Genomic DNA, 27,801 nt, shown 5'->3' on the forward strand with positions numbered 1-27,801 from the left:
TGATATTTTTGTGAATTATTAAAATCGTGAAAGTTTTATTTTAATCGTAGTTGTCATTTTCATGTAGGACCTACATAGGTAATATAAATATGTCGCAAATGAGAAACATTTTGTTGTACTATTGACTTTATTTAATTTTGTGCTGACATTTGACAGGTTTCTCTTATTTGAGAAGGCAGTCTTGAACTTATCATCTTATCAACAAGAAATTTATGAGAGCTTGACGTCAAGTTTTTCGGCTTGTTTTTCATTTTGCAGATATTTCAAATCCTCTATTACGAACCTGTAACAAAAGATATCTTATAGGAACTACCCATCGTATGCTCAGGCCTCAGGCATGGATCAGTGCGTAAAATGAGGTCATCTTTTGCCATTTTTTCCCGGAAAGATTTTTTTTGCTCTACATGGACTACATGGCATAGCCGAGGTTGGAACCCACGATTTTTTGATGCATCCGCAGATGCCGGGTTCAGAAATTAGTTTAGACAAAGGATTTTGAAGGACGGAATGCCGTTAGTCGTATCTTCATCAGCGGAGCGATAGATATTATAGTTTTAACGCATTTGAGGGTCATGTCCATAGAAATTATTTTCAGGAGTTATTGAAACATTATAATCACAACTGAGAGTACCCGTGGAACAGAAGTGGCAGTGGTGCCGTAGTTAAATGCCATAGAGCGTACGCATCCCAGCCAGCCTTCAGCGGGAATCTAGTAACTCTATACACAGGTGCGACCGACCACACGCAAAACAGCAGTAAGAGGTGCCGATGCCGTTCGTGGATCTGTATGCACGCCCAGTGTCCAGAACGCCTATATTGGCAACACTAACAATTGACAATACCTGTAGAACAACAGAGGCAATGGTGCCGTAGTGAGATGCCATAGAGCGTGCGCGTCCCAGCCAGCCTTCGGCGGGAAATCCAGTAACTCTAGACACAGAGCGGCGCCCGACCACACGCAGAACAACAGTAAGAGGCGCGGGTGGCGCCGTCCGCGGATTAGTTGTATGCAGGCCCAGAGCAACCAGAGAAGGCCGCCTGAGACACCTGTAAATGTTACCCCGTTAAAGGCCAGCGAATCGTTTCATAACCTCGTTAGGCACTCGTCCCACTAAAAGCAAGTAAGCGATCTATCGGCAATATAAGGCACTGGTCCCACCGCGAGCTAGTAAGCTATGAGCTATCGGCTATAAAAACGAACAAAAGATAAGCACTACCGTGCAAATAAAAGAGAGACGGCGATTTTGACAGCTCTTCGCTGGGCGAGTAACTATATATCGCCGTGTCTCTTTTATTTGCACAGGAATGCTTACCTTTTGTTCGTTTTTATAGCCGATATCTCATAGCTTACTAGCTCGCGGCGGGACCAGTGCCGAAGAGACGCAATGATAGCGCGAGCGAGTTATATTGTTCGTCGCCGAGCGATGAACTATAAATCTATCGCTTTCTCTTTTATTTACAGGGAGCGACTATCTTTTGTTCGTTTCTATCGCCGATAGTTCATCGCTGACTCGCTTTTAGGCGGGACCATTGCCTTATATAGCAACAATTTTAGCGTTTTAGAGTAGCTAGAAAGGAAGGCAAAGCTCGATATAAAAATAAAAAAGCCTTTTATTTTCTTGCTCACCAATCAATAGAATGTCAGTACAGTGTCATTTAAAAGAATATACATGCATAATTACTTATTAGAATAAAAATTGTTAACATGTCATTATTTTATAAATTCCAATTTAATAATAAATATAAAACTAAGTACCTATATTCCTTTTTCTACGAAGCAAGAACCCCTTCTCGGGTAAAGGCCTCCTCCAGAGAGTGCCAGTGGGATCTGTCTTGCGCTGGTAGAGTCCAATTTGGGCCAGCAAGCTCGATATACAGCAATTTATCGTTTTAAAGTAGCGAGGAAGTTAGGCTAAGTGTGCGGTGCGAAGGGTACTCGATACTATTCACATTGCACGTTCATATATCTCAATATTTTGCATTTTTTTTTATTTCGAGTCAAAAAATAGATTGTATAAATCAAGGACGGGTGGACAGGGGTTGACCCCCTTATATGACACTGTAAATTTTGTTTGCCCTTGACGCTTTGAGCATGACTACATAGTAATAAAGACTTGTTTTTGGCGTTCAAAGACCAAAGTCTTGTATAAATTCATCATCATCATCATCATCATATCAGCCCTTTATCGCCCACTGCTGAGCATAGGCCTCTCTTCTAGTAGTTACGCTTGTTCCGCTCCTGAGCCAGTCTCATCCAGTTGTGATCCGCAATTTTCCGGATGTCATCGACCCAACCAGCCAACGGATTCCAAGCGCTTCTATAAGCACATACATCTATAAGCGGACACCATTCCGTTAGCATTTTCCACCTGCATAAGTGACTAGCTTTTACCCGCGGCTTCGCTCGCGTTAGAAAGAGACAAAAAGTAGCCTAATGTTACTCTCCATCCCTTCAACTATCTCCACCTAATCACGTCAATTCGCCGCTCCGTTTTGCCGTGAAAGACGGACAAACAGACACACACACTTTTCCATTTATAATATTAGTATGGATTATGTACTTACCACAAACAACATTGACTAGCATGTTGTACCCGTAATCGATACGGCCCGCGTACAGATAGCGGACGTGCATGGCGTAGTAGCAAAACAGCATCAGCAGCAACGTCAGCGGGCCCTGCTTCTTGCGCCCGTGGAACACTCTGGAATACGGTACTCTCACACCATTTGTTTTTATACCACATGTGGCAAACAAGCATATGGCCCGTCTGATGGTATGGTAAGAGGTCTTATATTGACCGGGATATAGACCTTGATTACTTTTTGGATTTTTGTCGAGCTCCCGATATTTCGACGCAGTTGCATGCATCATGATCACGGAAAACTGACGAAGGCGGGTGGATGTCAAAGTTGCGTAGACAGCGCGCGATCTACCCTCCTTCGCGCGCCTCGGCTGCGTTCACTTTCAGCGTTACCACTGGTCGCATTCACACTCGATGGTCTGTCTATATATATCCCGGTCAATATAAGTGTAATGAAAATAACCGTGAATCATTCAAAACTCTTATTAACTCAAGAGGTGTTACTTGCGCGTTGACGACCGTTTAGAAATTTCAATCATAGGGAATGGATAAAAAAAAAAACATTGTCAAAGTACTTTTTTTGGACTTTTAACGCACTTACTTTCGACGTTCCGACACGGGAATAAAAATTTTAGGGTCACTTTTGTACCACCGAAAATGGAGGGTTAACCCGACCCACCATTTTATATGGAATTTGACAGTTGACAGCCCATTGAGTTAAGCGGGTGGTGCAAGTGGCCCTTAGAAACACAGTTAACAATTTAACCCATAATCTCCGACTAAAAACCAGTGTCGCCACCTATCCGAATAAGGATATAGGGCCATCTAAGCAAGCATCGTTTTTGTGTATTGTTTAACCAGTTACAGTTACTATTATTTCATAGTCTTGATTTACATATACAGAATGACTTAAATATCTTTCCTAAACTGCAGTTGGCGTTTTCACGTTTTTGAGTCGACTTCGCGTGTCGTATAAATGAAAAAGTGATGGAAAATGTTTCTCTATGGGAATCATACCATCCCTTACATTAAAATGCGACCGCCTAAGAACGCGGATACACTACACCACACATAGCTGGCGCCACAAAAAAATGGCTTATGGTCATCGATTATTTGTAGATTGGCGTTAAGCCACGCGAGTGGCGTTACTTTCGAGCCATAAATCTGTGTCAAAAGTGACACTTAACGCCACCTACAAGTTTTTTTTTTTTATTGATTTATCAAAAATTACAATTTACTGTGGGTACCTTACATTAATGTTTCGCCAAACTGCGGAGCAGTTTGTTGGCGTTGCGCTCAATCTATTTCTAAAAGTAAAGGTATGTAGGTAGGTACACTATTTGTCCAGGGGGCGACCTTTGAATCTCGCATACGGGATTTTGTTACTAAAATACCGGTTGTAAACGGTGACTTGCTTATTACTTTCAGTGACAAAGTATAATCACATCTATGTGTGGTGTAGTGTATGCGCGTTCTTAGGCGGTCGCATTTTAATGTATGGGATGGTATGATCTTATATATAATCTATGGCCAAACTCACCTAACAACGGCGGCAGCCAATAGCGCCATGACCATAGACAACGCACACGCGTAGTCCATAAACTCGGTGAAGAGCGTGTCTCGGGTGTGGAAGATTATTGACCACGTCCACGCATTCTCGCACACCTACAACAAAGGTAATGTTGGGACTTATTTGAAAATGCTACAGTTGGCTGTTGGCAAAGAGACTTAGAACTTGACCAGCTCTTTTATTTCATTATTTAAACTTTATTGCACAATGAAAAAAAGTTTAAATGGCGACACCACAAAGTACCAGTGAACCATAGGGCAAATCAGATTTTTTTCTTTTATATTTCCTTAATTTCCTTATTAGCTAAGTCTATGAGCCATTTGCAAAGACAACATGTAAGATTTTGATCTGAGTCAGTGCAAATTCTAAATTTAGACAAACTTTAATATTAGAGGCTGCAATTTTATTATGTAATCGAAATATTACCTTTTCCCATTGCAATAAGGTTCAACTGTCATAATTTTAACAACTCTTTTTTTTTTTCTTTAGTGACTATTTAAATACAAAATTTTTGACAAAAAAAAACAAATGAAAAGCTACAAAAACCATCTGCAACCAGACTAAAACTCACCAAAGCAAATCCATGCCAGAAAAGCAGCAGTGGTGCACTCTTGACCGAGAACTGTGTTGCCAGGTCATAGTGCATGTACAGGTGACTAGCCAGGTTTAAGAGGGAGGCAAAAGCTGATGCTGGCTCCTGGATGCCTAGCATTCTGGTGAATGGCCACTGTAACACAAGGGCAGTCAGTTAACAAGTGAAATAAAAAAAAAAATGCACTGTGTCTTGATCTGTGAAATCAAACCATCATTAAGGCTAGGTATTTGGTTTTATTTTCTATTTTGATTTTGTACATACCAGTACAACCTTATTATATAAAGATTTTAACTATCATAAAAACTATATTAATGTAAAAAAAAAAAATTGTTTCGTCAGAAAGAGTAGCAAAGGATTGCAGTGTTCTGATAGAAAAGGAAAAACAAACCTACACTATGACCACTATATGGGATTTGTATTATAAAAAATAATAAAAATACTAATCATAAATATTTAAAATTGGTCTACTTACTTTCCCATGGAACTTAGGATAGTCATAGCCTCTCTCTAAAAATGCATCGACAGTCCTCCACATGCAGTGGTAGCGACACTCATCCTGGCAACCCCATTGCATCAGCCAGCTATAGAAATCCTGCTGCTTGGCGGCTTCAGGAGTAAAATTATTGTCTGAAATTTATGATAATTTATATTTATCCTTAAGACTTGTTTACGCTCAAGATAGAAAGGCGTGGGAGGATCTTGTGGATGCCCTGTGCACCTATGGGGTGCCTTAGAACATAACAACATGTCCTTATTATGTATAATAAAGCAGACATAGATTAGATGGAAAAAAAGAAATTTTTTTTTAATTATTTCTTTGTGGCAGAATTATCTGTTATAAAGAAATTACAGCAATGTTTAATTAATTATGAGGGAACAGATGAACATACATACATACCGGTCAAAATCATAACCCTCCTTTTGCGTTGCCGTAGTCGGGTAAAAATGTAGTAACTATTCAGATATCAATAAAAACCTAGTAAAAACAAAGTGAATAGATGTTGAGGGATATGTAATACCTAAAAATCTTACTAACCTTGTGTACAGTTGTCGTTCTTGCATCTTTTAACACAGGTTTGGTAAAACGGAGACCGGTCACCGTCGCTTCCAAGAACTAAGCCGACGTTTAAAAAAATGAATAAAATAACTGGTAGAGTAAATTCGGCCTTCATTTTCTATTGGTTTCATTCATTTACTATAATGTTTTCATTTCTGAATTCTAATTACACCAGCACCGGCAGTAGTATTTATTTTTAGGATCAGTGTTTATTATCATAGCATTTTTCTCACATGACATAAGGAATATGACTGACAGTGAAAATGTCAAAAACAGCTGATTTGATTGTTGCCATTTGTAAATTTATACTTTAGTCAAACAGCGCGACTAAATACTGGCGTCAAATTCTATGTCTTAAATAGTTTTTATTAATAGAAATGGCAATGTTATCTAGAGAAATGTCAATAAAGTAAATAAATTATAACCTAAAATACCTAAATGTAAGCACGATTTTTTTGCACAACATTTAAAATGGTGTTTATACTTAGGCCATTATTGGCTAAGGAAATTAAACGCCCTCGCAATTATCTCCGCAGTCGCTTTATCGACTCCATAAGACTTCATGTGAAAGGCGGCACTGGAGGCACCGGTCTTCCCAAGTTCGGGGGCCTGGGAGGCCAGGGCGGCTGTGTTTACTGCATCGGTAAAGAGAAGGCGAATCTACTAAATATCTCGAATAAGTACCGGATGAAAACTATAAGCGCAGGGCACGGGGAAGACAGCAGAAAGACTAAAATTGTAGGCAATCCCGGCGCCGACGTCCAGCTTGAGGTCCCCCTCGGGGTAACGATTTACAGAGAGGACGGAAAGGTCCTAGGATCCATTGACAAGGACGACGAGACCATCATACTAGCTAGAGGGGGCCCTGGAGGCAACCCACAGAACAATTTCTTAGGGCACTTCGGTCAAATATATCACATAAGATTAGATCTCAAATTAATTGCTGATGTAGGACTAGTGGGCTTCCCCAATGCAGGCAAAAGCTCCTTGTTGAAGGCAATATCGAGAGCCAAACCTAAGATAGCAAACTATCCATTCACAACCATCAAGCCAAATAAAGGAGTGATACAATATGAAGATTTAAGACAGATTTCAATAGCAGACCTGCCAGGGCTTATAGAAGGAGCTCATAACAATATAGGACTCGGCCACAAGTTCTTAAAGCATGTGGAAAGAACAAAATTACTGCTTTTCATAGCTGATGTACAAGGTTTCCAACTTAGCCCCAAATATCCTAAAAGGACATGTCTTGAAACTGTGCTGCTTCTGAACAAAGAGTTGGAACTTTATGACCCAGAGTTGTTAGAGAAGCCAGCTATCTTAGCTGTAAACAAAATGGACCTGGAGGGTGCTGAGGACATCTTTGAAGAAGTCAAGGATTCCCTCAAGAATATAGACAGAGTTATAGGGTCAGTACCCACAGAAATAAGGCCGGAGAAAATAATAGAATTTGAAGATGTTATTGGTATATCTGCTTTGAACAACAGTGACAGTATACAAGACTTGAAACAGCTGCTGCGGAAGAGGCTGGATGAGTTTGCTGATGAAAATAATCCTGATATTGTGGATGCCAGTGATATGATGAAGAAAACCAGGGCAATAATGACTGAAAGAGGGCCCAAAATCACTTAGTGCTTATGGTTTTGTACCCATATCTATTGTCTATTTCAAATAATGAAAAGTTTGTAAATATAAAATTGTAAGATTTATATTGTATAAATTCAATAGATCTTAAGTCTCAAAATAAAAACTACACCATGATGAAGCCTGTTTTTATTTACTATTGGGTATGTTGCCAAATGCACTAACAAATAATATTGTTATCATAACTCATTATATCTTTTACTTTTCAGTATCGGCGTTACAAAGCCAGAGCTGCGTTTCAGTTGGCGTCTAGCGTCAATGTCATTTCGGCTTGGCCGGCAGTACATTAATCAATAAATGAAACACGAATATCACTTAATTTTTATTAAAACATATTAAAAGCTCTACAATATTATATCTCTGCCTTACAACTACAAAGGATAATGAATGTAGCTACACCCACCCAGCTTCTCACAGCTGGTTCCAATTTATCACAGTAGAAGACGGCTGGCCGTCTGACGCACTAAGGTCTAACGCCCCTATTAAATACGACATTCAGGACATACACAGACATTTACAAACTGTAGGCATTTTTTACTTTTAATCCAATTAAGGCCAATTTACACGGTGTGAGAACGCATATGCGATTTTATTAAAGACTATTTCTCGGTTCCTCATGTCGCGACCACATGAGGTTGTTATATTGTGCACCAAAGCTCTCCATTGAAGACTTAGCAGTCTTGTTACCATAGATGGTTACATACCTAGTTACCTGGGTCACCGGTCAAGGTCAATCAAACACAACTTCACGTGCCGTCTAAATGACGCAGAAAGATGTCCGCAAATTGTGAACTCCGGTATTAGCGGAAGGCCTGATTATTTATTTATTTATTAAGGATTGATTATTTAACCTCATATCTAGTGTATTAAGATTCTGACTCAATTTTCAGCCGTCTCTTTGCATTTATTCGAGAACGATTTTTTCTGATCAACCAAAATAACCCGCAAATTTTTGACAGTATCCTGAATATCGCATAATACGTCAATCCTTCCAACATCCATGTTTAAACTTATCAACTCTAACTTGAACAACAGTAACCAATATGCACTATCATTAAAGAAAATGCTAGTAATAAAGGTGACACACTCCTTTACACATTAACTGCCAGGAACCCGCCTGGTGGGCGCTCGTAATGTTTGCTCAGATGCCGGATAACCCGCTAGGCGGGTGGTCGCTATATAAGATAACAATTACGTCAGATACAGATAACGATCCGTTTCTGGAGCAGTGTGCCATTTTTTTTTTCGGCAATGAATGTGTTAAGGATCACTCTAATCCAATACAATTGTCAAATAAACATTCCAAATTACCACAAAGGATCAGGAATATACAATATTTCCGATAAAATTGATAACAGTGTTTGATAATGAATCGATTTGTGATCTGATTGAGATTACAAACTAAGTATGTAACTATTTAAATCGATGTGATCCAAATTAGAATATAACAACTTATACTATTCATACTGATTAAGCTACAGCAGTTTTTATACTACGATGGTTGCATACAAGAGTTGGCCGTTCAATATAAAGAAAATGACGTATAGTTAAGATTATTTTTTTTTAATTATATTAATGACGGAAGTTAACAGCAGTCACTATTATAATAATGTTTAGTACAGAGTTGCCTATAGATCTCGGAATCGGAGCGATCAAGATGCTCACAAAATAACTGAACACTCATCTATTGACAAGGCGATAAGGAGGCGTGTTCAGTTCAGATATTTTTGCTCGCTCCGGCCGCTCAGTTATGTCTGATGGCGACTTTACTTATTTAAAAACAGATAAACATGATTTAACATAAATATAGACAAGGTGATACATTATTTATACGAAGACCACTAAAGTATATTCTACCTTAACTTAAAACGCATAAGATATAAAATCGAACAGACGTGGTCTTTAACCATAAGTATCTTAAAGGTAAAACGATATTACATTAAATAATAAAATTAGGGAAATATGTAAAGAAAAGTTAAAGCACTAGATTACAGATACAAATATGAGATACACCACAGAAAAAATCCTTATTTTCCTAACGGCGTTTTTCAAACCAAAGTAAAAGCTGTGGTCATTGCAACCCTGTTACCTACCGCACTTAGGTAACACTTTCGAAATCAAGAACCCGCCTGGTGGGCACTCGTGAACTTTGCTCAGATGCCGGAGAACCCGCTGGGCGGGTTCTCGCCATATGAGCGAGCTGTTATAAATTACAAACGGTTTCTAACGTAGTAGTGCGCCATTTTTTATCTGGTGAATGTGTTAAGCGGATGCATAAGCCGATAATATGCCTAACAAACTCGTTGTGATGAAAAAAAAATATCCTGTGGTATTTCATAAAGGCGTCTGAAAGACGACATCGGTTGATTATATCTGCTATAATGAAAACCTCAAATAATAAAACAGTTCAAGATCTGATGTAGATTCTGCAGATGTATAGTACTGTCACCACAGTTTTTTTTAACATTACTGCCCACAAATATGATGTTATTCATTAAAAGAAAGAGTTTTTTGAGGACCAAATATAATCAAACTATGCCGGCCAAGAGATAAAGACTAGAAAACATCTTAAGGACTAAATAACTAAATAGACGGTCGACTACAATAACATGGAATAACTTATATCAACATTATCACGAATAGTCTATTTTAGGACAGCCCCACAATAGCGTCTTTTGAGCGTCGGCGTCTAAGTCGAATACAACCTCGTCTGGTACATAAGAGAGTAGAAATAAAAAAAATCGTGTCGTCTCTTTCAAATCAATGATATGCGGGAAAACGAGACGACACGACGATGTTGCCACGTCTTTAATTTCTACTCATTTTTGGCAGGCTGTAGTGTTGCTGATAAAAAATAATAGAATTCAAAAGTGGCAACATCGTAGCGTCAGCGTCGCTCTGTTTTATCACACAAATTGATTTGAAAGGGACAGCACTATAATGTTGCCACTTTTTAACCTTTATTCTTTATTACCAGACTGTAAAGTTGGAAGACACTAGTGTGGGAACTGGGATGACTCTTACCTCAGAAGGCGACACACACTACGGAGCGATCGATTAAATAGCGTGCCAGTATATTGTTTTTTTAAATATAAACTACGCACGCGAGAGTGAATTCTACAAGTTAGTGGCCAGTACGATATCTAAAAACACTCTACGTAGTCTAGATACGCAAAATAATTATTTTTCAGTTTTATTAAATTTAACTCTTTCGTATATTGAAGTATACTTATAATGATATTTCAATTTTATTCGTGTATTTCAACTCAACTTACGTGACTTCATAAAAAGTCTTCCCACTTGATTATGAACTCTATCCCTATGCTATAGAGTTTAAAATCACTTTCATTATCTGTACATGAATCGTAGTACAGTCGCCTACAAAGAGATATATCCACTTTTTCACTTTATTACAATGCAATAAGGTGAAAAAGTGGATACATCTTTTTGTAGTTGACTGTACGTCAGTATGTATCTCTTTCACACTAACCAGCTTGGCTTGGTTAGAGAAGAATGGATGGAGACACAGTTATTCTTAATTAACAGAGTTGTCCTATTTTCAATTCTGTCTATAAAATGTATCTTTATCAAAATGTTTGTAGGATATTAAAGATTTCATATATTTCCGCATTCGTCGAGGTTAAAAATATTGACTTTGAAAATTATTTGCACGTTTTTTACAAGGTTATATTATGTGAACTAAACATAGTTGTCGTTATATTGTAGAAAAGAATATAGTATTCTGTTTAAAAGTGCGGGGAGAGCGTGTCTTAATAATTTTATAGTGAACGAATTTCATCGGTACAAAGCTTTATTTGACATCACGCTAGCTTATAGGCGATTTAGTGTAATAATGAATTAATGATGCGAGAACTTCTACGATTCGTCGGAAGTTGTAAAGGGGGGACACGCGTATTAAAAATGGTCGGTCGCGAGATAGCTACCCGTTTTATTTTAATTAATATAGTTAGAAAGGAAGGGGCAGTCTATCAGGCAGGTGAGAAACTCGCGATCGCTATTATACGCGTTCATTCTGCTGTAAGGACCCCCCTTTTAATGTGTAAAGATAGTGCATTAAAGTGTTTCCCATATAGGTAGCGGTAGTAGTACCTAAGAGATAATATATGTGGCGTGGTTCAGTCGTCGTAGCGCTCCTCAGCCTCCGTAGCGGTCTCGGCGGGCTGCTCGGGGGGCTGCGCGGGGGGCGCGGGCGGGGACGCGGCGCGGGGGAGGGCGGGGGCGGCGGGGGCCGGGGCGGGGGCTGCAATCACCGATCATTTTTACAATGCCCGGCGATAATGATGAAAGCATATCGGTCTTTCGTCTTCATAGAGCGCTGTCTCTTTCTTGCTTATGTGACGTTAATTGCCTCTTTCCAAAGACCGATGTGCATTCTTTATCGCCGTTTACTGTATATTGTCATATTTGCTATTGAAGAGAAAGAAAGGACTAAATGCGTGTCAAACTTCGAATAAAAAAAGCATTGAGGCTATCATACCCCCATGCTGACAAAACGCCACAAAAACCCATTAAAATTAATATTGATGCCGTTAGCTGGCTTTAGCACGAGGTTTCTTGGCAGACGGGTCACCCGCTGCTTCTCTCCGAGCGCACCATGTGGAACACTAAGGGCCGGTTGCATCAAACCGTCTGTCACCGTTAAAGCGTTCGTTAAACTTTATTGAATGGTAAGTTCCATAGACATCTGATGCGTGACGATGATGTTTCTGTCAAATGTGGTTGATGCAACTGGCCCTAATAAGCCGATGTTACTCGTGAAGCCGGCATACCGATAAAACTTGCAGCCGATCTGTATCAGCTGTAAGACTTACCGTTGGCGTTACTGTTGGAGCCGTTAGGCGTGGGCGGCTGTGTGTCGGCGCGCGGCTTCTTGGCGGCCGGGTCGCCCGCCGCCTCCTCCACCTGCGCCGGGCACTCCAGGTGCACCATGTGGGACACCTGCACAATATAACACTCTTCAACCACTGCACTTACCGTTGGCGTTACTGTTGGAGCCGTTAGGCGTGGGCGGCTGTGTGTCGGCGCGCGGCTTCTTGGCGGCCGGGTCGCCCGCCGCCTCCTCCACCTGCGCCGGGCACTCCAGGTGCACCATGTGGGACACCTGCACAATATAACACTCTTCAACCACTGCACTTACCGTTGGCGTTACTGTTGGAGCCGTTAGGCGTGGGCGGCTGTGTGTCGGCGCGCGGCTTCTTGGCGGCCGGGTCGCCCGCCGCCTCCTCCACCTGCGCCGGGCACTCCAGGTGCACCATGTGGAACACCTGCACAATATAAAGAATATAAGAGCAAAAAGAACAAGCAAACGAATAACCATTACAAAATTTACAAACTAATAGGATAGGACCTTTTGGTATTACAATTGTGTCGCTTAACTACAAACTTGAGTAAATCCATTCTGCTATAAGGTTGATTATCTATCAAATCATATTACATTTTTTATATATTCAACCTTAAAACAGAATGGATTTACCCACATTTGAAATTAAGTGACACAATTAATGTTGACTATATCAACTATTTTCTAGTAAGGTTATAATTATCCAAAAATTCTACACTCTAGAGTACAACATACCTCGTTAACTGAATTATTGGTTCCTACAACTCGTATGATGGACACTGGACGCGGAGAAAAATAAATCACCTGCCACGATCTGTAAAAGACATATAAAATAAATCTAACGGCTGTAAATTATCGTTTACCTTATCCGCTTCGTCATGCTGTGACGCGGGGACTAAAGGACTAACTCACTTGTATCGAATATAGGTTTATTGTGTGTACAATTACAGGTTACGCTACTTATATATAGGGTGAGGTGAGGCAGTGTGAGTGAGGTGTAGCACTCACTCTACAATGCTTTGCTATTAAAATTTTGGCAGGGTCGCCATGTGACGTAAACAGTACCGGATTTAGACTTTTTTCAGGAGGGCAAAAACTAAAAAATGTCAAATTTGGCGCCTCTTGGACTTGAAGAAGTTCGGATTTGGCTCCCGCCGGGGTATCCACCGGGCCTGGATGTGAATACTATACTGGAAGTATAAGTTAATGCCCCTATCCTATAGGTGACTTATCTATATAGAGTAGTGTGACAGTGTGCTTGTATTAACCCTTGGAACGCCGTTGTCAAAAATTTGCTGTTGGACTTATAACCTTAAATCTGTTAATTAGAGTGTAAATTGTCTGTGACAGATTTGGAACAAGGTGTTTGATGGGTTAATAGCACTACGGTGTTTCAAGTCAGCTGAATCACAAAAAATAGCTGTCCCTTTTGTTGACATGTAAAATTGTTTTTACCAATAAATATTCTGTAAACGATGTAAACATAAAACAGTTTTATTGCAACTGTTCTGTTATTTTATTACATTAGCATCTGTTAGAAAATTGGCCAGAACTGTCATATTAGGATCTAAACGGCTACAATACAATACTGATTATGGTATAAAAAAAAATAACTTCCACGGTAGAAAGCGGATAAAGGAGAACGAGTATAAGTGGATACGGTGTAGTACTAACAGCAACACTCTTAGCTAACCATCGCTAGACGTTATCCCCTTGTAATAAGGATTACAAATGTACAGCTAACAGTGTTGCCAATGGTACTATAGTGGTGGTAGTGTCCCACAGCAGACAGATAGAGGAGAGCGGGGTCAGTTGGACACACCTGGCGGCGTCTCTGGTGCGGTCACACACGGTCTCCCAGTCCTAGTAGTTGACGCTAGTCTCGACGTAGTACGAGTAGTGTCTGTAGACAGCAGCAGGCGGATGGAGGAGAGCAGGTAGGGCTGCGCCAGTTGAACCACGATGGCGCCCGAGCCGAGCTGAGGCCCAATTCTCGGACGACATTGGACTAATATTAGTCCACGAACTGTCAAATGGTATGGGTTGCCATGGCAACACACTTACTAGACTAATATCTTTCGAGAAACGAGCCCCTGGTGGCACGTGTAGCCTTGCTTCCAGTAATGTTGCCGCTAAGTATGTGTGCGCGCCGTGTTCGTACGCGGATATATACATGTGTTGAGTACACGGCGCGCACTCATTCACACCGCGCGGCGTACGTTTGTTAGAAGTGACACTACTGTGCACACGGGGCACTAAATGATATGTTACCTGGCGGCGTCTCTGGTGCGGTCGCACACGGTCTCCCAGTCCCAGTAGTTGACGCTAGTCTCGACGTAGTACGAGTAGTGTCTGTAGTCGCAGTCCCACAGCAGCAGGCGGATGGAGGAGAGCAGGTAGGGCTGCGCCAGTTGCACCACGATGGCGCCCGAGCCGAGCTGGTGGCACGTGTAGCCTTGCTCCCAGTCGTAGTGCTCCGTGTCGCCGTTTAGAAGCGCGTTGCGGGAGCGGCTGAAGATAAAACTTGTAATATTATAAAAAAAAAACCTGTGAACCGCAACAAAAAAAGACAATTTAGTCATTCAAAACTACATCAATCGAAATGGACTACTGCTAGAAGGAATAAATTGGCTGAAAATTGTGGTTTACCTTATCCACTTCGTCATGCTGTAATGTGGGGACTAAAGGAGAACTCGCTTGTATCGAATATAGGTTTATTGTGTGTACAATTACAGGTTACGCTACTTATATATAGGGTGAGGTGAAGCACTCACGCTACAATGCTTTGCTATTAAAATTTTGGCAGGGTCGCCATGTGAAGTAAACAGTACCGGATCTAGACTTTTTTCAGGAGGGCAAAAACTAAAAAATTTCAAATTCGCTCTTGGACTTTAAGAAGTTCGATTTTGGCGCCCGCCGGGGGATCCACCGAGCCTGGATGTGAATACTATATTGGAAGTATAAGTTAATGCTCTATAGGTGACTTATGTAGAGGTATATAGAGTAGTGTGACAGTGTGCTTGTGGTAACCTTCAATCTGTTATTCAGAGTTTAAATTGTCTGTGACAGATTTGGAACAAGGTGTTTGAGGGGTTAATAGCACTACAGTGTTTCAAGTCAGCTGAATCACAAATAAGTAGCTTTCCCTTTTCATCGGTGTGCTAACGAATAAAATACAAAAATCAGTGATAATTTTAAATACTGTGTAGGTTTATTTTAATCTAAAGTCAAAGGGGTAATTAGGCGAATGGCTGCTATAATATAAAAGGGTTGAAAGTCTACCTGATGCCCTCAATAACCACGGCGGACAGCTCGACGGTGGCCACGTTGTGCAGAGGCCTCACGAGGCCGTTGCTTAACGGAGGCACGCGCGCTGTGTGCATCGCTTCTAAGGCCACTGCGTGAAATACCTATGAAAATAACACGAAACTTTTTTATTTTTTGGACATACAAATGTCGTTCAATTGAAGAGTCCAGTCAAAAACTAAAATCAATAAATGACAGTTCATTGTACGCAGCGCAGAGTAATCATTTGATAAATTTATAAAATCAAATAAAATTATTCTGTTTTATCGAATAGTACGCGTACGGCTACTAACAAAATATTAACAATTTAATAAGGACTACAATTTTATTTACAGCTTCTTCACCCAACAGGCCTGTGTATTTCCTCTTAGGGTAGTCATAAATTATGTGTTGTATTGTCTGGACAGAGACTCCGCAGCTAAATTATCCTGTGCAATGCAAACATACAAAACAAAATACTTTGAAACTGGCGCAGTCGGTAGGATCTTCTTTTTCTAGCATTATGCTATACCGACATTTTTGCCACGATTTGAGAGCCTGGTGTCCGCTTTGGTAACGAATTCCAGGATTTGGCGTAGACCCTAGTTTTTTTTATAAAGTGACTGTCATCTGGCGCAGTCGGTGGGATGTAAATTATATAATTTTTCAAACTTAACTAAACTTACCTTGTTGACAGTATGGTGCCGACTATCTTGATGTACTGCACCACTCTGGCCCGAAAATACAGATTTTGCCACGAACAACAGAATGTGACACTGGTGCAGTCGGCAGGATAGAAACATTTACTCTAATGTCATCTTCATATAGCTATACCTTGTTGACAGTATGAAACATACTCTAATATTGGCGCGGTCGGTTGGATATATGTCTGTTACATGAACAGGCAGGCCAGGCCATCCCTATCGCACTATTTGTATGTTCGATAGGGACGGCCTGATGTTTTATCATTTATCGCGTGACCATGCCTGCCTGGAGGGGTTTTATATATTTAATGGTAAATGAACACATTTATAATTTAAATATTTTAATATCCACTTACCTTGTTGACAGTATTGCTGGTGCCGACTATCTTGATGTACTGCACCACTCGGGCCGGGAAGTACAGGTTCTGCCACGAGCGACAGTAGTACTTGCTGTGGTCGATCACTCGCACCCAGTCCTTCTGGTCAACCGATACTTCTATGAAGTACGCGTATGATCTGCGAAGAGAAATAGGTTAGAAAAGTTAACCCTTTTTAACCCCCGACGCAAAAATGACGGAGTGTTATAAATTTGAGGTGTCTGCCTGTCTGTATGTCCGTATGTGTTTGTGGCGTCGTAGTTTCGAACGGATGAACGGATTTAGATTCCGTTTTTTGTGTTTGAAAGCTAAATTAGTCGGGAGAGTTCTGGCCATGTTTGATGAAAATCGGTCCACTTTATCGGCGCTTTTTTTTTAATTTAAATTGTGTATGGTGGTTATACTTATAAAGGAATACATAAAGTTTCATAGAAGCGAACAGATTAATGCAGTGTCCCCAACTGGATAATGGATACACTTTTATGCAATATCGGTTTTAAACCCCCGACGCAAAACAACGGGGTGTTATAAGTTTGACGTGTCTGTCTGTCTGTCTGTTTGTCTGCCTGTCTGTGTGTGTGTCTGTCTGTGGCATCGTAGCTCTCGAACGGGTGAACCGATTTAGATTTAGTTTTTTTTTTGTCTGAAAGCTGAGTTAGTCGGGAGTTTTCTTAGCCATGTTTCATAAAAATGATAGATAGATAGATAGATAAAAGCTTTATTTGAATGCTGCAATAACACACAATTACAAATGCAACACAGAACAAGAAGAGAAAAAAAAACATATAATTGACTTAAAATTACGTACACAACATACATTTAAAAAAATGCTTACCAACACTGTGTGCATTGCAGCAAAAACAAAAGGGTTCCGACTCAGCTATACGCTTCACCCTTTCGAGTGAGGCACTGATATTCTGTCGGTACCCAGATCACGTTACAGTTTTTTTAAATAAATAAAGAAATGTGTGTGTTCAGTTTATAAGTGTGTGTAAATGAAGAAATATGTTAAGGTAAAAGTAGGGAGAGAAAACAATTTATGATTATATATAATTATTTACATTGCTGTGAAATTAAATACAAATTAAAGTGGAAATAATACATACATATATAATTAATGACAAACAAGAATAAAGAAAATGTGTAAGTAATACAAGTGTTATAAAGTGCGCAAACGTGCCGTTAAGAATGTACCGTAAAATAATTATATCCTGAAATCCGCGACCAAAAAATCGGTCTACTATGTCGCAGTCGGGGGTTTTTTGAGTTTTTACAAAATTTTAATTTTGTGGTTAGGTTATACAGCAAGAATCTCATGTCAAATCATCGTAAATTATAATGATTCACAATACCTGTTGTCCCTATCCCACAGCAGCAGCCGCAGGTGGTTGAGGATGGTCGGGGCCGGGAGTCGAACCAGGATCCCCGGGTTGTTGGGGTCGTCGCTGATGGTGTGCCGGGTGTACCCCCGCTCCATGTCGTAGTTCTCGCAGTCTCCGTCCAGGAGGGCGGAGCGCATGTCCCCGGCTATGACGCGGGCTCCGCGTTTTAGTGTGGCTACGTTTTCTTCTGGGACTGAAACAATTATTTAAAAATAGGAACATCGTTTGAAGCAGAGAACTTAATATTTTCAAAGACGTATATAACTCCGTATAGACAGATGAAGTCTAAGAAAAAAACGTACCTGAAAACTGTACAGAAAAAGGTACGGTGACCTAGATGGCGATACACCTTTGGGGGACGCTCGGCTAGATGGCGCTAATATTAATACTTGACATTTTAACACATATAAAGCTAAGAATATGGATCAAATTGTCAAAACTGAGGTTCAAAAGTTCTAAGCTTGTGTCGAGAGATGGCAGTCTAGGCACTGTGATTACATATTTTACTTTGACTCTTTGATATTTTTAAGGAGGTTTTTGTAGGAGGTAGGGCATAGCGAATGGTATTCCGCTTTGTGTGGTAGGGCACAGCACAGCGGATATCATCTCGCTCGAATCTAGAGCAAAGCCCAACAGGGGTAGTACCTCCGACTTACAGAAGACCGCAGCCAAATAGCACTAGACCCTACTCATAGTGTTGTGTTCCTGCCGGTGAGTAAGGCTGCCAGAGCTCGAGGGTGCGGTGTGCTGGTGACGTAAGGATCTACGGAACTAAATTTGTTCCGTCTATTGTCTTTTGAGTCGTCGGCAACCCGAACCCTTCTTGGAACTTGTACACTCCTTTTTGCTGTACACTTAACACAGTAAAAGTGTACACTACACTGTACAAGTTTCTAATGGGTTGGCAACGCGCATGTGACACTTCTTGAGTTGCAGGCGTCCATAGGTTACGGTGACCGCTTGTTTGCCACCGACGTAGTATTAAAAAAAAAGTCGGCGCTCTTACAAGTTTCAATAACAGCTCACGGTATATTTTCACCCTAACCTAGATATGTTATTCGTAATAGACAGAATAACAGTGAAGAAAACTGCGGCCCTTTTTACTGCGACGCTAGGGCGCCCTGGTCCACAGTTTGGGATCTCTTACTTTAGACCAGAAGCCAGCAATACATTTTATAAGTAAATACCTCCCAAACTAGAGATGGGCCGAATATTCGGTAAATATTCGGTATTCGGCATATTCGGCAAGTTTTTCAATGTTCGTATTCGGCCGAATAATTCGGTTGCATTACCGAATACTTACCGAATAAACAAAGTAAATAACTAATGTAGATCTTACGTATTCCATTGGATAATAAGCTCCTATTTTAGTAGATTCCTAAGGAACTACTAAAAAGAGATAATTGCCTATGCGTCAAAATACTCAAAATATAAATACAAAGTTGAAAAGAGTTCAGAGTTGTATTAACTAAGTTTTAGTTATTTTTTTATTTTTCTTTATTTATCAATCATTTAATAGTTGTAATTTTAACATCCGCTTTCTAAATATTCGTATTCGGCAAAGTCCATATTCTGCCCATCTCTATACAAAACGATAACTTTGTAAATTCGCTACGGGAGATGTATAGTAATACCACGAAATAGTCAGCTGTCGGTCTGTTTGTGAGCGGAGGATTTTTTTTTTATTACTATAAATGGGCCTACTCTTGGCTACAGACTAGCCAAAGGCAAAGACGTGGCCTACGATGGAGTGAGCTCGCCCAGAAGATGCCTGTTAACGTAGAAAAAAGGAGACTCACGTAGTAAGCCCCGGTGGCGTAGATCCGTGCTGCGAGTTCGAGTTTTGTCGTGGATGGCGTCAAGCAACATGTCTGGAGTGACGGGCGCGAATGGCCGAACAACTCGGAGTAATTCTTCAAGGCTCATTAGTGTGAGACGTACACATTTTAGGATCTTCTCCTGTTGACAACACAGACCCAGTTAGAATTTGTTTAGTTAACTAGGTACTGCTATAGTGTACTAAGGACGATTACTGCTGTGTCTGCAACTAATAACTATAAGGAAAAGAAGACTAAAGACACACCTCGGACACTGGCGATCAAATATATGAAAGATGCGCGTTTCTAGCACACAATCTAAGCTCGTGTAGGTGAACGCGTACTATGCTTGTGTGAGTGACATATGACAGGTCGACTGTTCGCGTTTTTGACAGGCGGTAACTGTGAGGTAACCGAGAGGGGGTGGGCGGCACTTTCAGCGGGGAGCGGGAGTGGCCATACTGTACGATAGTACTCTTTATTATACTGTGCTAAAGACGCTAATTATGCAGCAATAGATTCCTATGCTATGTCTGTTTGTTTGTCCGTCTTTCACGGCATAACGGAGCGACGAATTGACGTGATTTTTTACTACTTTTTGTCCCTTTCTAACGCGAGCGAAGCCGCGGGCAAAAGCTAGTAAATAATAAATAAATAAATGATGACATATGTACCACTTGTGCTTGTCCACTTTCCGATTTGACCCATTGTTGGTTAGCCTCAAACCACTTGCAGACTGCTTTGAAAATGTCCACTTCTGGCGCGAAGAATGAATCTCGCTCCAGAAGACCTTGTAATGCCTCCTAAAATAAAAAATAAGTGTCAAATATGGCTCATAAAATGCTATTTTGTTTAGAAAAATGTGATCCAAAAATTTGTATGAAAAAATAATTTCCAGTAATTCACTTTCATGAAATTAAAAATAGCTTCCACACAAAAAAGTGACGATTTGAAAAGAAATTGTTAACTATTCTTAGTACAGTCAGCCAAGAAAGTGGTTTACCACTTTTCGACTCTATTTCAAACACATAAGGTCGAAAAGTGGTAAACCACTTTTCTGGCCGACTGTACCTAAAATAAGGTCAAAATATATTTTTGAAGACATACAAATGAAAACTTTTTTAAAAAGGCTCAAAGACCTCTTCTTTCTTTTATAAGGGTGAATGCGAAAATACTTACAACAGATAACTGTAGGAAGGAGTCATGCTGAAGGACCTCTGTGGCATTTCTGTCCAAGAAGTTGTAACAGTAGTCCATCAAAGCATCAAGGCCGTACAGTCTGTAACCAAAATAATTATTCAACTATTTTGAAGAACTCAATTCCATCTTCTTATGTTGTCTCATCTAAAAGACAGTCGCTGCCTCTCACCTAGCGGCATCCAACACAGAGCATACATTGCGTAACGCCAACACTTGTCGAAGGTAGTCAGATATGGCTGCCTCTAACTCTTGGAAGTCGAACTGGTGCGCCAATCCTAACATATCGAGGACTGTGTCTTCGCGAAGGTTCGAGAGTCCCATGTGGCCTGGAATTCAATAAAATAAAAATAAATAAATATTATAGGACATTCTTACACAGATTAACTGAGACCCACGGTAAGCTCAAGAAGGCTTGTGTTGTGGGTACTCAGACAACGATATATATAATACATATATGAATCCATACTAATCCATACTAATATTATAAATGGGAAAGTGTGTGTGTCTGTTTGTTTGTCCATCCTTCACGCCAAAACGGAGCGAGGAATTGTCTTGATTTTTTAAGTGGAGACAGTTGAAGGGATGGAGAGTGACATAGGCTACTTTTTATCTCTTTCTAACGCGAGTGAAGCCGCGGGCAAAAGCTAGTACTTATATACATAGAAAACATCCATGACTCAGGAACAAATATCTACAGTACTGGACAAAATTCTTCATACACTGACATATAAAATAAACTTTCTATCATAATTTCTTTACCCTTAAACTTAACATCACAGTTGTATTGGAAAACTTTTAACTAATTTCATGGCGTACAACATACAGACAATAACATATCAATGATCCTACAATTATTTTTTTACATGAGTATAAATATAAATATCAGTACTTTTGGCTCTGGACGAATTTGATCATACAGTAATTAAAATACAAATGAAATGCAATGTAGTAGTGTGTATGGCTGTCATCTGCTTTAGATATCGCTGATTGTCTCGGAGGAACATTTTATGTTAGAAACTGAAAGTATTTATCTAACCCAAGCTTTTTCCTGTGTGTCTACTGAAGTAGGCAAAGTGGGTATAATTCAGAATGACATTTGATATTTTCTTTATTTTTCCAAAAACTTCCTTAAATTTTGGCTTGGATTGATTACATGGGACTATGTTAGCCATTCAAGCTATTCATTCCTATTAATCATAACAAACGCATGAGATATACATACTGGTATTATCTTTCAGCCATCGCCCGTCTGAATATATATGAAAAGATGACTGAAAGAAAATACTAGTATGTCTATTTCATGCGTTCGTTGTGATTCATAGGATTAAGTAGCTTCAATGGCTGACATAGTCTCATGTTATCAATCCTAACCAAAATTAAAGGAAGTTTTTGTAAAAACAAAGAAAATATCAAATGTTATTCTGAATTATACCCACTTTGCCTACTTTAGTAGGCACACAGGAAAAAGCATGGGTTAGATAAATACCTTCAGTTTGTACCTGAAAAATGTTCCTCCGAGACAAGCAGCCATATCTAAAGCAAATGAAAGCCATACACACTAATACATTGCATTTCATTCGTATTTTAATTACTGTATGATCAAATTTGTCCAGAGCCAAAAGTACTAATATTTATATTTATACCCATGTAAAACAATAATTGTACAATCATTGATATACCTATTGTTGTCTGTATGTTGTACGCCATGAAATTAGCCAAAAGTTTTCAACACAACTGTGATGTTAGTTTAAGGGTAGAGAAATTATGATAGAAAGTTTATTTTTTTATGTCGGTGTATGAAGAATTTTGTCCAGTACTGTATGCTCATCACACAAATAAATGCCCTTACCGGGATTCGAACCCGGGACCGCGGCTTAGCAGGCAGGGTCACTACCGACTAGGCAATGTACAACCATTATCTGGATGAACTCATGCATTCTAGCCATGTTTTTTCGTGGTGGCAGCGTCCAGAGGTCTTGTGAGCAAGGACCCAGCGAAAGATACCATACCATACCGCCATCAATTTTAGATAGTCGCCTTATATGGCACTGGTCCCACCAAAAGCGCGTAGCTATCTAAGCTATGAGCTTTCGGCGAAAGAATCGAACAAAAGATAGTAGCTCCTTTGTAAACAAAATCTTATACTTTTAAACGAGCATTCTTTTATATTCTTGTATATTTATTTATTTATATATACCGACGATCTCGGAAATCGCTCTAACGATTTCGCTGAAATTTGTTATGTGGACCGGGTTTTCGGGGGTGAAAAATCGATCTAACTTATCCTTAGGTCCCGGAAAACGCGAATTTTCGAGTTTTCATGCGTTTTTCTTCGAGCGCCATCTCGTGTGCAGTAGTTGTACTGTTAAGACAGAATTCTTTCGGTCGATGTAAGTACTATTTATTGCAAAGACTAGATGGCGACACAGGTCAAGGCAATCAAGGCTAACACGAATAGGAAAATACACTATTTGAGCTTTTGTGGCGAAACGCGCGCCATCTCGTGTGGAGTAGTTGTGTTGTTAAGACTGAGAATTCTTTCGCTCGATGTAGGTACTATTTATTTTTGAACTAGATGGCGACACAGGTCAAGGATACAAAACAGAACCGAGCAAAGCTCGGTCGCCCAGATATTATATTAAATACCCGCTTTTGGTGGGACCAGTGCCCATGACACCCACGGGATGAGACAGGTCTTGCTATTCCTTTCTGAGAGACACGGCACATGTTCATATTGTTCATACATTTTGAGCGCTTAAAAATAGAGACACGCTCACCGAAACCTGCCGCGTGAGCGATATGAATATGTTAGTAAAATGTATACAATATCACTCTTTTTTGCTGTGTACTTAACACAGCAAAAAGGAGTGTACAAGTTTCTAATGGGTTGGCAACGCGCACGTGACACTCCTTGCGTTGCAGGCGTCCACAGGTGACTGTGAGCTTTCCATCGGGCGGACCGTATGCTTGTTTGCCATTGCCACCGACGTAGTATAAAAATATACATATCCACCCGACGTGATCATGATGCATGCAACTGCGTCGAAATATCGGGAAAAAAATCAAAAAGGTAATCATATATCCCGGTCAATATAAGTCTAATGAAAATAACCGTGAATCCTGAATAAACGTAACGAAGAAGTGCTTTAAATGCCTGAAGTGGCGCTTGTAACTCCACCTCAGCCTGAAAAAATGCAAACTTAGAACAACGAGAACAGAACTTACGAAAAACAGACGAGAATGTAAGATTAGTAAAACTATTGTACATAAAAAAGTTATGACATATATCACTTCGTACACGGTACCTTATTATCCCTTTTAGGGATTTCTTCCAATTAACCATAGAGCAATTAAGGGATAATTGGAGACGAAATGTGGTGAACCACTGTGTACCGCTCGTTCAGTGTACCTGATAGGCCTAGTTGAAAGTAGATTGGAAGTAGTCACTGCTGGCGGCCAGGATGACCTTGTGCGCGGGGATCCGCTGCCCCTCCACGATCAGGGTCACGTCGGAGTACATAGTGAGCCACTGTGTACCTGGTTAGCCTCCCGCATGCCGCCGTACAGCATCGCGCGGAAGTAGTCGCTGCTGGCGGCCAGGATGACCTTGTGCGCGGGGATCCTCTGCCCCTCCACGATCAGGGTCACGTCGGAGTACATAGTGAGCCACTGTGTACCTGGTTAGCCTCCCGCATGCCGCCGTACAGCAGCGAGCGGAAGTAGTCGCTGCTGGCGGCCAGGATGACCTTGTGCGCGGGGATCCGCTGCCCCTCCACGATCAGGGTCACGTCGGAATACATAGTGAGCCACTGTGTACCTGGTTAGCCTCCCGCATGCCGCCGTACAGCAGCGCGCGGAAGTAGTCGCTGCTGGCGGCCAGGATGACCTTGTGCGCGGGGATCCGCTGCCCCTCCACGATCAGGGTCACGTCGGAGTACATAGTGAGCCACTGTGTACCTGGTTAGCCACCCGCATGCCGCCGTACAGCAGCGCGCGGAAGTAGTCGCTGCTGGCGGCCAGGATGACCTTGTGCGCGGGGATCCACTGCCCCTCCACGATCAGGGTCACGTCGGAATACATAGTGAGCCACTGTGTACCTGGTTAGCCTCCCGCATGCCGCCGTACAGCAGCGCGCGGAAGTAGTCGCTGCTGGCGGCCAGGATGACCTTGTGCGCGGGGATCCGCTGCCCCTCCACGATCAGGGTCACGTCGGAGTACATAGTGAGCCACTGTGTACCTGGTTAGCCTCCCGCATGCCGCCGTACAGCAGCGCGCGGAAGTAGTCACTGCTGGCGGCCAGGATGACCTTGTGCGCGGGGATCCGCTGCCCCTCCACGATCAGGGTCACGTCGGAGTACATAGTGAGCCACTGTGTACCTGGTTAGCCTCCCGCATGCCGCCGTACAGCAGCGCGCGGAAGTAGTCGCTGCTGGCGGCCAGGATGACCTTGTGCGCGGGGATCCGCTGCCCCTCCACGATCAGGGTCACGTCGGAATACATAGTGAGCCACTGTGTACCTGGTTAGCCTCCCGCATACCGCCGTACAGCAGCGCGCGGAAGTAGTCGCTGCTGGCGGCCAGGATGACCTTGTGCGCGGGAATCCGCTGCCCCTTCACGATCAGGGTCACGTCGGAGTACATAGTGAGCCACTGTGTACCTGGTTAGCCTCCCGCATGCCGCCGTACAGCAGCGCGCGGAAGTAGTCGCTGCTGGCGGCCAGGATGACCTTGTGCGCGGGGATCCGCTGCCCCTCCACGATCAGGGTCACGTCGGAGTAGATAGTGAGCCACTGTGTACCTGGTTAGCCTCCCGCATGCCGCCGTACAGCAGCGCGCGGAAGTAGTCGCTGCTGGCGGCCAGGATGACCTTGTGCGCGGGGATCCTCTGCCCCTCCACGATCAGGGTCACGTCGGAGTACTCGGAGGAGAGGCATAGTGAGCCAATGTGTTCAGATAAGTGACCTGAAGCAATAATGGTTATTTAATTCAGTACCTACTGTAATTTTAAATGGGTATGTAAGTCAACAATTTATTTGTTAATTTGATTTACTTATTGCAAGGATGATTTATATAGGATTCACAATCTTCATACTCAGAATCGTATATTTCGTGTATTTCTTGTGCTGGCTACTCATCTTCTATCTCTAACATAAACAACAGTATAAATACGTCCTGGACTTACTGATATGTTCGATGTCCCCGACCCTCGTGCTGGGCGTGTTGTTCACGGACATGTACTGGTGCTGGCTACTCATCTTCTCTCTCTAACCGCCAACTGTTAGAGCTGCAAACAAATTAATAATACTTGTACTGATATGTCAGCTATTTGTCCAACTGAAAAGCCGAATAATAATGGCCTCTCTCTATGAGGTTAAGTGTGGAAATCGGAGCCCATAATCATAAGCCAAATAAGTAAAAAGTCGAAAAGCAAAATAATAAAATAAAATGAAATCAGATCCTCTAGCACAACGCCTTGTCGCGCGCGAATCCATACTTAAAGTCGCGCTTGATGTATGGACCCGCGCGCGACAAGGCAAGTTGTGCTAAAGGGTCTGGTAGGAAGTAAATATGAAAGTAAACAATTTTTTATTTTACCACCAATAACCACAAAATTAAAATTTTGCAAAAAAAACCCCCGACCACCGCAACATAGTGGACCAATTTTAATGAAACATGGCTAAGGACACTCCCGACTAACTCAGCTTTCAAACAAAAAAAATAAATCTAAATCGGTTCATCTGTTCGGGAGCTACGATGCCACAGACAGACAGACATGTAAAAACTTGTAACACCCCATTGATTTTGTGTCAGGGGTTAAAAATAAAAACAAGCATTAGGTATGACAGAAATAATAGATTCAGTAGTACCAAATCAAAGTTATCTTCCAGTTATTATACTTCCAGTTACAAGTTTGTGTGCTGTATGTGAATTAGTGAAAACAACTAAAAATAATTTAAGTTTACAAAAAATTTAAAACCTCTTAGTCACACACCAAAAAACTGTAAAATTAAAAACGAAATAAACAATTATATGATCCAGATAATCAATCAAAATAAAAACATTTAATAGGACAATGGTATGATACTTTTTGTATACAACAAATAATAATTACCAATAAACCAATACTACAACAATTCTAACATTAGATTGTGAATTGAAAATAGATAGAGTTTAATCGTTTACCAGGATATTGCAAAGGTACGCTAGATAGTTGAAGAAGTATTAGTGTTTACTATGTAGAAATAGTATTGCACTCACAAATGATGTCACGGTATTCCTTGAGGCTATTAGAAAGTTTTGCTACTTGTAACACCAGATTAATTGTGCTTATGTCTTAACATGTACGGAACACTTATATGTATTTCATTTAACTGTAACGAAAACTATTTTCCTCTTCTCATCACAAAAATAAAATATTACAGGAAAACGCAAACAGTGCAGTTGACATTTTTGACAATTCTGACATTCAACTGCACGGCTGTTTAAGCAACTGTCGAGACTTTTCGATTCTTGCGAGTGGTTCCTTACAGACAACGTTTTTAACTATTACTCAAACTAATTAGGGGAAAAAGTAAATTCAAGCAATGATTATATAATCCATTTTTATTTAGATGTATCTTTTTATCAGTGACATGATGTAGTTAAATAAATGCAATACGAAAAATAAGAAATCCTTTATTTTCTTCGTTTTTTTTTTCACTTTCTGCAGCGGGAAAGGGAAAGGCATG

At 41.0% G+C, this 27,801-nt stretch overlaps 4 protein-coding genes across 4 annotated transcripts; 1 reads left to right on the plus strand and 3 right to left on the minus strand.

Annotated features, from left to right (window-relative positions):
• Window positions 1–114: 114 nt before the first annotated feature.
• Window positions 115–6,027, minus strand: LOC125228203 (post-GPI attachment to proteins factor 3). Its single transcript, XM_048132681.1, has 7 exons — window positions 5,784–6,027; window positions 5,220–5,374; window positions 4,724–4,879; window positions 4,123–4,247; window positions 2,566–2,702; window positions 843–1,047; window positions 115–283 (listed from the first exon to the last, which is right to left on the minus strand). The coding sequence occupies exons 1-7, from the start codon at window positions 5,917–5,919 to the stop codon at window positions 211–213; spliced, it is 987 nt and encodes a 328-aa protein (XP_047988638.1). The 5' UTR covers window positions 5,920–6,027; the 3' UTR covers window positions 115–210.
• Window positions 6,028–6,233: 206 nt separating this feature from the next.
• LOC125228173 (GTP-binding protein 10 homolog) lies at window positions 6,234–7,559 on the plus strand. The gene has a single exon (XM_048132630.1). The coding sequence runs from the start codon at window positions 6,276–6,278 to the stop codon at window positions 7,434–7,436; it is 1,161 nt and encodes a 386-aa protein (XP_047988587.1). The 5' UTR covers window positions 6,234–6,275; the 3' UTR covers window positions 7,437–7,559.
• A 198-nt stretch (window positions 7,560–7,757) lies between these two features.
• LOC125228133 (predicted GPI-anchored protein 58) lies at window positions 7,758–12,433 on the minus strand. The gene is made up of 2 exons (XM_048132590.1): window positions 12,281–12,433; window positions 7,758–11,709 (listed from the first exon to the last, which is right to left on the minus strand). Exons 1-2 carry the CDS (start codon window positions 12,396–12,398, stop codon window positions 11,585–11,587), a joined length of 243 nt encoding a protein of 80 aa, XP_047988547.1. The 5' UTR covers window positions 12,399–12,433; the 3' UTR covers window positions 7,758–11,584.
• A 22-nt stretch (window positions 12,434–12,455) lies between these two features.
• LOC125228132 (BTB/POZ domain-containing protein 9) lies at window positions 12,456–27,522 on the minus strand. Its single transcript, XM_048132589.1, has 14 exons — window positions 27,332–27,522; window positions 26,256–26,357; window positions 25,872–26,035; window positions 24,195–24,258; window positions 21,244–21,400; window positions 21,054–21,153; window positions 20,549–20,677; window positions 19,857–20,016; window positions 18,028–18,250; window positions 16,655–16,814; window positions 15,592–15,719; window positions 14,581–14,820; window positions 13,045–13,123; window positions 12,456–12,733 (listed from the first exon to the last, which is right to left on the minus strand). Exons 2-14 carry the CDS (start codon window positions 26,326–26,328, stop codon window positions 12,590–12,592), a joined length of 1,821 nt encoding a protein of 606 aa, XP_047988546.1. The 5' UTR covers window positions 26,329–26,357; window positions 27,332–27,522; the 3' UTR covers window positions 12,456–12,589.
• Window positions 27,523–27,801: the final 279 nt, after the last annotated feature.

Source organism: Leguminivora glycinivorella, chromosome 7, assembly GCF_023078275.1.
Source record: "Leguminivora glycinivorella isolate SPB_JAAS2020 chromosome 7, LegGlyc_1.1, whole genome shotgun sequence".
In the NCBI taxonomy this organism is placed as follows: domain Eukaryota; kingdom Metazoa; phylum Arthropoda; class Insecta; order Lepidoptera; family Tortricidae; genus Leguminivora; species Leguminivora glycinivorella.